Raw genomic sequence first — 12,360 nt, forward strand, 5'->3', positions numbered from 1 at the left:
CTCAGAACCTGGGTCAGCTAACAGGCCTGCTCCTTTCACCATTACCATTAAAGTGTCTTTAGGGAAGAGGTTGCGGCTCGGAACGCGGGATGCTCCACCAGTGCTAATCTGATCCTGTGGTGCCGGCCCACGACGGAACCAACTGCTGATGGCCCAGATGATAAAGATCCTATGGAAGAAAGAGGGGGAGTGAATTAACACTGACATTTTACCCAGTCCTTTCTGCCACAGCCAAATGCCCCCTTAATCACACAACAGAAGCCCCATACACCAAGCCTACAACTGAAATGATGACAGATCTGTTAGGAGGACTGTGCTCGCTGTACAGCCAGCCAGCTCCATACGGAAGAAGCTTTCGCTGGTTTCTCTCGGTCACACCACTTTCTCAGACTTACAGCCTGTGGTCATGAGGCCCAGCCAGGGCAAACTGGTTCTGTGCCAGTTCACGGTTACAGATTCCTGCTGAACACTATGAAAAACTGACCAGTCTGTGTGGGAAACTAAAACCAAGTACACTCAGTGCATGCCATTGATACAACACACAGCTGGGTCAGGAGAGCTGGGAGAACACCCAGTGAGATGAAGGGGCCATTTCACACCTTTGCAAGCCTCATATGGGTGTGCAGAACACTGACCCCTACGTTAGGCTCCAATAAGGGGTCTCAAGTGTCTCCCCCCACTTGCTGTCTCTAGCTGGTAGATGTACTCTTCATAGCCCCTCTACCACCACTTTCCCTCCGCCCTCTGGCCCTTCTAGTCGTACCATGGCATGGAGAGGCTGGACAGAGTTGGTAGCTGAGAAGCAGCAAGGTGTGCCCAGCAGGAGGCTCCCATATGGCCCAGCCCCACAGGTGCCCCTTAGTCATAACCTCTTCACTATCACCACCACTTCAAGATAACACCAAGGTAAATTCACTGGCAAACAACTTAAAAGCAGAATAACAGTTGCCTTGTGCCCTACAAGGCTCTGAACGGGGGGCTACATTTGTAGTTCCTGGTTTTCAGAAGTTTTAAGTTTAGCTTTCCTTCACATTCTGGAAGGGTACAAGGCAGCATTCACCAGGCAACCTGAACTCTGCGTTAACAAACCTCTTCGGTGGTCCAAATAGTCCATGAAAAGGCCACATACGTGAGAGGTCCCCCATGAATTCTCACACCATTCGACAGAGCAAGGCAACAGAGTAAGTGAGAATTTACTGGGATACAAAGACCACAGAAGTGGGCAGTGATGTCAGCTTTTAGTTAAGTACCCCAAACCTAAATGCACATATGGAAGCCTGTGCTGATGCTCGAAAATAAACTATAGCAATACCAGGGACTAAGAGAAGCCTTAATCACACAGAGAAATCTGCAGTACTGGATCCCTATACAGTAGATTCCAAGGCCAGAGTGGACCACTGTGATCAACTAGTCTAACCTCCTGTAAGGCACAAGCCAGAGAACTGCCCCAAGATAATTCCTTTTGAACTACAGCCTAACAAAAAAACGCTACTCAGCCCTCTGAGCTAAGAGAGGGCACGCCAAGTAGATATTACAACGGATTTCGTACACTTAACACTGACACAGCTAACTGTAGGTGCTGCGCATTGCCAAGTGGAAAGTCCTTGCTGACACGCCTTCTGCAAGCTAATTTGCCTTAATAAGTTGAAAAGTTAACAGTTCCAATCCTTTCAAGGTTCAGTACCGCAGAGGTATGCCAGTTACAATACTAAGCACCATAGCCAATAGTTACAGTGAAGACTACATGGGTAGGAATTTATTTTCTAGAGCAGCTAGCCACAAAAAACTTGTCAAAAATGTGTTAAGGATACAGAACCAAGAGAGGTAGGACATTTCAGGCACTGAATGTGCGTGCTGAAATGTGTGTCCTGCAAGACTTGCATCTACTCTGAGTGCCACATTCCAAGCTCAACTTCTTTATCTGACCAGCCCAAGTCAGCCCCCTCTGAGTCACTGGGCTGAATTCCCACATCGGCTCTGTTGAATGTAAGCTTCCACCCTTGCCTTTCTAAGCCTCTGCTCTACTCTCACCTCACCTGCTGTCCCCACCCTCACTTTGCAACAGTGCAAGCCCCAGGGTACAACTACAACGTGATTAAAAAACCACAACACCAAGTCTCAGAGCTCAAGTCAGCTGGCTCAGGATCATGGTCTCAGGCTGTGGGACTAAAAATAGTGTAGACAGACAGGAGCCTGGGCTCTGAGACCCTCTCCCCTTCTGGAGTTTTATAGCCCTGCAGTCCAAGCCCCTGAGCCTAAGTCAGCTGACGTGCCAGTGGCGGATGTGCCAGGGGTCCTTTATTGCAGTGTAGACATACCCTCAGAGCCCCTACTGTTCCACATGCCAGCCTGGCCCATGCATGGAACAACCCTCCAACTCTCGTACCTCTGCAACTAGGAGATAGGTTTGCTTGAATCCCTGGATTTTTCAGGAAAGCAAAGGGGCCGAAGATTTAGTTCTCTCTCCTGGCTCAGTGAATCTTTTCCCTGGCCCACAGGCTGGAAACTGAGCTGTGATCACTCCTGAGGGGAGTCTGCCAAAGCGGATGAGAGTCAGAGCATCCCATGAAAGAGTAAGAACATGATCCTGGTGGTGTCAGGGAAAAAATAAATGCATCTCCTTTTTGAGAAAGTGGCATGGGGAGGTGGCTTATTTTGACGAGGCTGGGCGCTTTGTAGTTGGAAGGCCAGGGCACGAAGGGCCTATGAGGCTAAAAAAGGGTGGGGTGGGGCAAATGGGGGGAGAGCTTCTTAGAAAGTGGTGGGTAGGGGAAGCCACAGGCGAGTTTGGATTCTGCAGCCTCTCGTGGAGATCCTTAGCCTGCTGCCCACTACAGCCATGTCAGAGCCACCTTAAGGTGGCTGACAGGGGAGCACAACGCTGCCAGGTGCCGGATATACAGAGACTCGAGGGCAGGGTGGAGAGCAAGTGAAGTTCCCAAGCCTGTGGGCTGTAGCAGGACAAGACAAAGCACAAAGGGAATGTGTACAAGATGAAAAACAGCAGCTGTGGCCACTGCTCATCCTGCTGATCAGAACGGTCTCACTGGTCCCTCATGCTTCCCCATCAGTTTCTGGAATCCACCTGTTGTGTCATGTCTGTCTTTGACTAATCTCTTTGGGGGCAAGAACATTAATCGATTCCAAGGCCAGAAGGGACCGTTATGATCATCCAGTCTGACCTTCCGTATACAACAGGCCAGAGAACTGCCCCAAAACCATTGCTAGAACAGAGCTTTTAGAAAAACATCCTGATTTAAAAATAGTCAGTGATGGAGATGCCCAACCCTTGGTAAATTGTTCCAATGGTTAATTACTCTCACTGGCCCAATCAGAATTTGTCTAGCTTCAACTTCCAGTTATTGGATCACGTTAGACCTTTCACTGCTAAACTGAAGAGCCCATTATTAAATATTTGTTCCCCATGTAGGTATTTATAGACTAAACAAATCACCCCTTATGCGTCTCTTTATTAAGCTAAATAGATTGAGCTCATCGAGTCTCGTTACAAGACATGGCTTAACCAGGAGATCTTCAATGATCTAAAACCCAAAAGAGAGTCCTACAAAAAGTGTAAACTCGGTCAAATTATAAAGGGTGAATACAAATAAACAACACAAGTATGTAGGGACAAAAGTAGAAAAGCCAAGGCACAAAACGAGATCAAACTAGCTAGGGACATAAAAGGAAACAGGAAAAACATTTTACAAATATATTAGAAGCAAGAGGAAGACCAAGGACAGAGTAGACCAGTTACTCTATGAAGGGGAGAAAGACAATAACAGAAAATGTGGAAATGGCAGAGGTGCTTAATGACTTTTGTTTCAGTTTTCACCAAGAAGGTTGGTGACGACTGGACATCTAACATAGTGAATGCCAGTGAAAATGAGGTAGGATCACAGTCTAAAATAGGGAAAGAACAAGTCAAAAATTACTAAGACAAGTTAGAGGTCTTCAAATCACCAGGGCCTGATGAAATGCATCCTAGAATACTCAAGGAGCTGACTGAGGAGATATCTGAGCCATTAGCAACTATCTTTGAAAAGTCATGGAAGACGGGAGACATTCCAGAAGACTAGAAAAGGGCAAATATACGGCCCATCTATAAAAAGGGAAATAAGGACAACCCAGGGAATTACAGCCAGTCAGCTTAACTTCTGTACCCAGAAAGATAATGGAAGAAATAATTAAGCAATCAATTTGCAAACACCTAGAAGATAAGGTGATAAATAACAGTCAGCATGGATTTGTCAAGAACAAATTATGCCAAACCAACCTGATAGCTTTCTTTGACAGGGTAACAAGCCTTGTGGATAGGGGGGAAGCGGTAGATGTGGCATATCTTGACTTTAGTAAGGCCTTTGATACTGTCTTGCATGACCTTCTCATAAACTAGGGAAATACAACCTAGATGGAGCTACTATAAGGTGGGTGCATAGCTGGTCGGAAAATCGTTCCCAAAACGTAGTTATCAGTGGTTCACAGTCATGCTGGAAGGGCATAACTAGTGGGGTCCTGAAGGGATCGGTTCTGGGTCCAGTTCTGTTCAATATCTTCATCGATGATTTAGATAATGGCATAGAGTACACTTACAAAGGACGATACCAAGCTGGGAGGGGTTGCAAGTGCTTTGGAGGATAGGATTAAAATTCAAAATGATCTGGACAAACTGGAGAAATGGTCTGAAGTAAGTAGGACGAAATTCAATAAAGACAAATGCAAAGTACTCCACTCAGGAAGGAACAATCAGTGGCACACATACAAAATGGGAAATGACTGCCTAGGAAGGAGTACTGTGGAAAGGGATCTGGGGGTCATAGTGGATCACAAGCTAAATATGAGTCAACAGCGTAACGCTGTTGCAAAAAAAGCAAACATCATTCTGGGATGTATTAGCAGGAGTATTCAGAGTAACAGCCGCGTTAGTCTGTATTCGCAAAAAGAAAAGGAGTACTTGTGGCACCTTAGAGACTAACCAATTTATTTGAGCATAAATTGGTTAGTCTCTAAGGTGCCACAAGTACTCCTTTTCTTTTAGCAGGAGTATTGTAAGCAAGACACGAGAAGTAATTCTTCCGTTCTACTCTGCGCAGATTAGGTCTCAGCTGGAGTATTGTGTCCAGTTCTGGGTACCACATTTCAGGAAAGATGTCGACAAATTGGAGAAAGTCCAGAAAACAGCAACAAAAATTATTAAAAGTCTAGAAAACATGACTTACGAGGGAAGACAGGGGAAAAAAAGGGTTTGTTTAGTCTAGAAAAGAGAAGACAGAGGGTACATAACAGTTTTCAAGTACATGGAAAAGTACATGGTTTTTACGAGGAGGGAGAAAAATTGTTCCCCTGAATCTCTGAGGATAGGACAAGAAGCAATGGGCTTAAATTGCAGCAAGGGCAGTTTAGGTTGGACATTAGGAAAAACTTCCTAACTGTCAGGGTGGTTAAACACTGGAATAAATTGCCCAGGGAGGTTGTGGAATCTCCATCATTGGGGATTTTTAAGAGCAGGTTGGACAAACACCTGCCAGGGATGGTCTAGATAATAATTAGTCCTGCCTTGAGTGCAGGGGACTGGACTAGATGACCTCTAGAGGTCCCTTCCAGTTCTGTGATTCTATGACTTGTAGGTTCTATAGGTTTGTATTGTTTTGTTTTTGAGTGCAGTTATGTAACAAGAACAAAAATCTACCTTTTAGAGATGTAATTTCATGATAAAAAGATTGCATTATGGTACTTGTATGAGATGAATTGAAAAATACTATTTCTTTTGTTTATCATTTTTACAGTTCAAATATTTGAAATAATAAAAAGTGAGCACTGTACACTTTGTATTCTGTGTTGTAATTTAAATCAATATGTAGAAAAACATCCAAAAATAGTTAATAGAATACCAATTGAAATTTATTAACAATGCAATTAAAACTGTGATTAATCACAATTAATTCTTCCGAGTTAATCACGCCAGTTAACTGCAATTAATCGACAGTCCTATTTTTAATCTCTCCTCATTGGGAAGCCGTTCTATACCCCTAATAATTTTTGTTGCCCTTCACTGTATCTTTTCCAATTCTAATATCTCTTTTTAGTAATGGAGTGACCAGATGGGCAAACTCAATTCAAGACATGGGCATACCATGGATTAATATAGAGGCATTATGATATTTTCTGTTTTATTGTCTATCCCTTTACTAATAGTTCCTAACACTGTGAGCTTTTTTGACTGCTGCAGCACATTGAGCAGATGTTTTCAGAGAACTACCCACAATATCTCCAAGATCTCTTTCTTGAATGGTAACAGCTAATTTAGATCCTATCATTTTGTATGTATAGTTGGGATTATGTTTTCCAATGTGCATTACTTTGCACTTAACATTGAATTTTACCTGCCACTTTGATGCCCAGTCATCCAGTTTAGTGAGATCCCTTTATAACTCTTCGCAGTCGGCTTTGGACTGACTTATTTTGAGTAATTTTGTATCATCAGCAAATTTTATCACCTCACTTTTTCCAGATCATTTATTAATCTGTTGAACAGCACTGGTTGCTATGCAGACCCCGCAGGACATTGCTATTTACCTCTCTCCATTCTGAAAACTGACCATTTATTCCTACCCTTTGTTTCCTATTTTTTAAACCAGTTAATGATCCATGAGAGGACCTTCCCTCTTATCCCATGACTGCTTACTTTGCCTAAGAGTCTTTGATGAGGAACTTTGTCAAAGGCTTTCTGGAAGTCTAAGTACACTGTATCCACTGGATCCCCCCTATTGACATGTTTGTCGATCCCCTTCAAAGAATTTTAATAAACTAGTGAGGCATGATTTCCATTTATAAAAGCCATGTTGACTCTTCCCACAACAAAGCATGTTCACCTATGTGTCTGATAATTCTGTTCTTCACTATAGTTTCAACCAATCTGCCTAGTACAGAAGTTAGGTTTTACTGGCTGTAATTGCCAGGATCGCCTCTCCAGCTTGGAGTTTAATTTAAGACTGTTAGCCTGGGAACCTGTCTAAAATAGAAGCCTGTTCCAGTCTTAAATGAATGACGTTAATTTAGAAGCATGGCAGGGGCCTACACCAGCTTGGAAAGATTGTCTAGTCTGTAAAAGACTTGTTCTAACTCTGGGAACTGGGAGCTAAACAGCATCAAGCTGCATAGGAATCTTTAACCTAAGCTATTTCCGTTCCCATGGGACTTATATTTTATTTTTCCCCTGTATTTCCAATGCTCCTGACTCTACATCTTTCCTCTTCAAAATATTAGAGCCCACAACTCTCAATTCACACACATTAAACTGCTCTCATCACCACCACCACCAATGGTAAAAATCTCATCTGAAGCTGATCACGTATGTCAATATATATACACACATATATACACACACACTCTTTCACAATGGCCATGCAAAAGTTAAGAATTTTTTTTTAAACTCTACTGCATCTGCAAAACCTCCAGCAGCAATTTCTTTCAGGTTAGCAATTAACCCACATTCTTTCCACACACTGGCTGCTGTAAAGCCTTCCTGTTCCCAAGAAAACTGAGCAGATTTAGCTAGAACTGTCTGCAGCCACAGAAACAGGAAACTTGGCTCTCTCCAGTCATGTTTTGACCAGTGTTGTTCACTCAGATTCTGGATGTCCTGGAACGACACTCTACCCAACCCATACTTTATCTCCTCCTTCAGTGCTGCTGAAGGCTAGTTGAGAACATTAACATCTACTTAGAGAAGGGCAGGATGCTCACTGCTCTAGTGGAAACATCTCTTCGGACTCCGCTTAAAAGCTCTCACTTGATGCTGACAGTCTCTCCAGTGACTGACTAATATCTAAATTTCCATTTTTGGTTATGACAATGGAAAAGACATTCCAAAGTAGCTCGATGCCTCATACTCACAACTAGGGCTGCGACCTGGGTATATCACAGATTACCAGGTGCCTGTGCCAATACTAGATCATGAGGCATTAGTCTCTCAACTAGAGTGCATGGTGGAGTGAAAAAGCTGAGCTCAGGTGGCTTTGTTCTTCTCCCTTCCACCTGGAGAAGTCCCAGAGACTAGTGTTAGGCAATGTTCAATAGATCTCAGATGTGGGGGACTGCAGCATTCTATGTGATATGAAACTGGTGGCAGAGCTGACGGATGAAGAGTTGAACTGTGGGTGAAGTGCAATCAGTAAACAGATGACCCCAGATTTATCTTTGTCTCAGCCCAGAAAATGTGTTGCTCTTGCAGCGGTGGCTGGGCTGTGGGTTTCTGAGGAGATCAGAGGAGTGGGAGTTTTTAGTTGTCCATGTTTCCTTCCTGAATGGCGGTTTTTAAAAGAGGTTGGGATCTGTTGCTGTTTTGTTATTAAATGTGTTTGTAATAACTGTCAGAGCACCTACAGCCAGGGGCAAGGGATTCAGAGGCCAAATTTAAATTAACATCACGTTTTTAATACGTGATGAGAAGAGGGCAGCTGGGGAATCAGCCAGGGCTCACCTGAACAACACTCCTTTGATGACCTGCCAGGCATTGGGAGCTTGTTGCTGGGGCTGGTTCTGCTGCTGGGTCTCTGCAGTCGGGGCCCCCGCTGCGGTTCCATTACTCGTTACCTGCTTTGGAGGGAGGAGCGGAGACGGGCTGGTAAGCAGCAGGTTACCTTGTATTGCTGGTGGAAAACGCTCACATGGTGGGCAGTGCCAGGTGGTTTCCCCAGCTGTCTACGCAGGACAAGCCCCCATCCAGGGCCGCCGCGGGGAGCCCAGAGCCGCAGTCTGGACCCAGCAGGGGGAAACACCACGAAGGCTCCCATGGATGACGGGCCCGGGCCATAGCAGAAGGGATTGGGCAGCCCAGGGAGAGGACGCCGGGCGGGAGAGGAGGCGGGGAGCGGAGTCGGGGCAGGCTGGCGAGGAAGGGGACTGAGGGGCTCAGGAAGCGGGGCGCGGAGGGAGGAGGCGGGGCGCGGAGGGGGCGGCCGAGGAGCGGAGCCGAGCCCCGCGTGGCAAGGGCGGGAGGAGGCGGGAAGCAGAGCTGGGACCAGCCTAGGGACGCGTTGGGGGGGGGGGGGCGGCTGAGCGGAGCCGAGCGGCTCGGGAAGCCGAGCCCGGCCAGGGGAGGGAGGAAGCGGGGAGCGGAGCCGGCCCGGCGAGCGGAGCCGAACCCGTGGGGAGCCGTTGGGGGGCCGGGGAACCGACCCCGGCCCAGGAAGGGGAGGCTCCAGGGCCCGGCGACGCTCCACGGCGCCGCTACCTGCTCCGGGCCGGAACCAGGAAGCACCGCCACTGTCTCCGGCGCCGCCATCTTGCTGCGCCGATACCTCCGCTGTTCTCGCGAGAAGCTGCTCCCGGGCCCGCCCCTTTTGCGGATCATATGATGATCTGGTCATGTGACTGTCGCTCGCGGGGGGAGTCCCGGCCACTTCCGGCCGCGGGTCTGAGCTGGGGGCGTGACTCAATGTGGGGGGAGGGCTGCCGAGCCCGAGCGGAACCGGGAGGGGGCGTATAGTGGAGCCTTGGGGGGGATGGAGGGAGCTGGGAGGGGTGTAGTTTGGCTGGAGGGGCTGAGCCGGGGGGGGAGGGGGTGTAGTGGGGCTGGAGGGAGCTGAGCCGGGGGGGGGGGAAGGGGGTGTAGTGGGGCTGGAGGGGGCTGAGCCGGGGGGGGAGGGGGTGTAGTGGGGCTGGAGGGAGCTGAGCCGGGGGGGGGGAGGGGGTGTAGTGGGGCTGGAGGGAGCTGAGCCGGGGGGGGGGGGGAAGGGGGTGTAGTGGGGCTGGAGGGGGCTGAGCCGGGGGGGAGGGGGTGTAGTGGGGCTGGAGGGAGCTGAGCCGGGGGGGGAGGGGGTGTAGTGGGGCTGGAGGGAGCTGAGCCGGGGGGGGGAGGGGGTGTAGTGGGGCTGGAGGGAGCTGAGCCGGGGGGGGGGGAGGGGGTGTAGTGGGGCTGGAGGGAGCTGAGCCGGGGGGGGTGGGGGTGTAGTGGGGCTGGAGGGAGCTGAGCCGGGGGGGGGGGGGGAAGGGGGTGTAGTGGGGCTGGGGGGGGGGGGAAGGGGGTGTAGTGGGGCTGGAGGGGGCTGAGCCGGGGGGGGAGGGGGTGTAGTGGGGCTGGAGGGAGCTGAGCCGGGGGGGGAGGGGGTGTAGTGGGGCTGGAGGGAGCTGAGCCGGGGGGGGGAAGGGGGTGTAGTGGGGCTGGAGGGGGCTGAGCCGGGGGGGGGGGGAAGGGGGTGTAGTGGGGCTGGAGGGGGCTGAGCCGGGGGGGGGGGGAAGGGGGTGTAGTGGGGCTGGAGGGGGCTGAGCCGGGGGGGGGAGGGGGTGTAGTGGGGCTGGAGGGAGCTGAGCCGGGGGGGGGGAAGGGGGTTGTAGTGGGGCTGGAGGGGGCTGAGCCGGGGGGGGGAGGGGGTGTAGTGGGGCTGGAGGGAGCTGAGCGGGGGGGGGGGAAGGGGGTTGTAGTGGGGCTGGAGGGGGCTGAGCCGGGGGGGGGGAGGGGGTGTAGTGGGGCTGGAGGGGGCTGAGCCGGGGGGGGGGGAGGGGTGTAGTGGGGCTGGAGGGAGCTTAGCCGGGGGGGGGGAGGGGTGTAGTGGGGCTGGAGGGAGCTTAGCCGGGGGGGGGGAGGGGTGTAGTGGGGCTGGAGGGAGCTGAGCCGGGGGGGGGGGGGGGGGGTTGTAGTGGGGCTGGAGGGAGCTTAGCCGGGGGGGGGGAGGGGGTGTAGTGGGGCTGGAGGGAGCTGAGCCGGGGGGGGGAAGGGGGTGTAGTGGGGCTGGAGGGAGCTGAGCCGCGGGGGGGAGGGAGGGTGTGTAGTGGGGCTGGAGGGAGCTGAGCCGGGGGGGTAGTAGTGGGGCTGAGTGGGAGCTGAGCTGGAGGAGCATACTTAGTGGGGGAGTTGAGCCGGAGGGGGCATAGTGGGGCAGGAGGCATTGGGGAGCTGAACTACTGGAGGGTGTGGTGAGGTGGGGGAGGCAATAGCTTTAATCTCTTATTTTATGTGCCATTAAATGAGTCTCTGCTGCTACAGCTAAAACCCTCGGTTTTGGGCCCCTAATGCTGGATGCTCAATCCAGAGTGTGCTGCTCAGTCTCTGCACCTTAAATCCCCGTCTCCACACTGTGGCTATAGCACTTCCCTGTCTCAAAATGGGGTGGTGAGGCTCCATACAGAGGTGCTCATACTACAGTGCTGTGGGTCAGATAAGGGCCTTAGGTAAATGGGTTACATTGATTTAAATCAAAGCCATTTAAATCATTCACTGTAACCATGATTTACATCAGCAAGCAGGAAATCTTGATTTGAATAATCAATTTTCATCTTATTTTGCATTTGTACTCTTCAGTTCTTTTCCTAAGGATAGGTTGAATCTCATATGCTGCTAACCATTAAAACATGTTGATTTGCAACTAAGTATAGTTTTTACACTAAAATGGGTGTTACTTGTTGCTAACCACGGAGATTACTATATTACTCATAGACTTTAAGATACACATTTATGCAATTAGATAGCTTAACATATATTTATTCCGATTCTTAATTTTTACATTTTTCTGTTTTGTGAGAAAATGGTGAATGACACATTTTACTAGATTAGTTTTTTATTTGTGATATGTTTCCAGCTGCATGTGGATGGAAATTAGAATTAAATTAAAAAATCATAAAACAGCATTTTAAAAAGTTTAAGACTATAAGAACGGCAATACTGGGTCAGGCTAAAGGTCCATCTAGCTCAGTATCCTGTCTTCCAACAGTGGCCAATGCCAGGTGCCCCAGAGAGAATGAACAGATCAGGTAATCATCAAGTGATCCATCCCTGGTTGCCCATTCCCAGCTTCTGGCAAACATAGGCCAGGGACACCATTCCTGTCCATCCTGGCTAATAGCCATTGATGGACGTATCCTCCATGAATTTATCTAGTTCTTTTTTGAACCCCATTATAGTCTTGAACTTCACAACATCTTCTGGCAAGGAGTTCCACAGGTTGACTGCATTGTGTGGAAAAAATACTTCCCTTTGTTTGTTTTAAACCTACTGCCTATTAATTTCATTTGGTGATCCCCAGTTATTGTTATGAAAAGGAGTAAATAACACTTCCTTATTTACTTTTTCCATACCAATCATGATTTTATAGACCTCTATCATGTCCCCCCTTAGTCGTCTTTTTTCCAAGCTGAAAAGTCCCAGTCTTATTAATCTCTCTTCATATGGCAGATGCTCCATAACCCTAATCATTTTTGTTGCCCTTTTCTGAACCTTTTTTAAGTTCAATATATCTTTTTGAGATGGGGTGACCACATCTGCAGGCAGTATTCAAGATGTGGGCATACCATGGATTTATATAGAGGCAATATGATATTTTCTGTCTTATTATCTATCCCTTTCTTAATGATTCCCAACGT

The 12,360-nt window shown here is 48.8% G+C and overlaps 1 protein-coding gene across 3 annotated transcripts in view; it reads right to left on the reverse strand.

Moving 5' to 3' along the window:
* The window catches only part of CLPTM1 (CLPTM1 regulator of GABA type A receptor forward trafficking), a 46,060-nt gene extending 36,677 nt beyond the window's left edge, over positions 1 to 9,383 (reverse strand). For 2 of the 3 annotated variants that reach the window (XM_043534835.1, XM_037884343.2), the window contains exons 1-3: positions 9,236 to 9,383; positions 8,483 to 8,598; positions 46 to 169 (exon numbers count right to left, since the gene is read on the reverse strand). In XM_043534835.1, coding sequence (XP_043390770.1) covers positions 46 to 169; positions 8,483 to 8,598; positions 9,236 to 9,355 — 360 coding nt within the window. In that variant the 5' untranslated portion in view covers positions 9,356 to 9,383. The remainder of the gene's footprint in view (positions 1 to 45; positions 170 to 8,482; positions 8,599 to 9,235) is intronic. The other variant, XM_037884344.2, reaches the window with a different exon arrangement.
* Positions 9,384 to 12,360: the final 2,977 nt, after the last annotated feature.

Source organism: Chelonia mydas, chromosome 23, assembly GCF_015237465.2.
Source record: "Chelonia mydas isolate rCheMyd1 chromosome 23, rCheMyd1.pri.v2, whole genome shotgun sequence".
Classification (NCBI taxonomy): Eukaryota; Metazoa; Chordata; order Testudines; family Cheloniidae; genus Chelonia; species Chelonia mydas.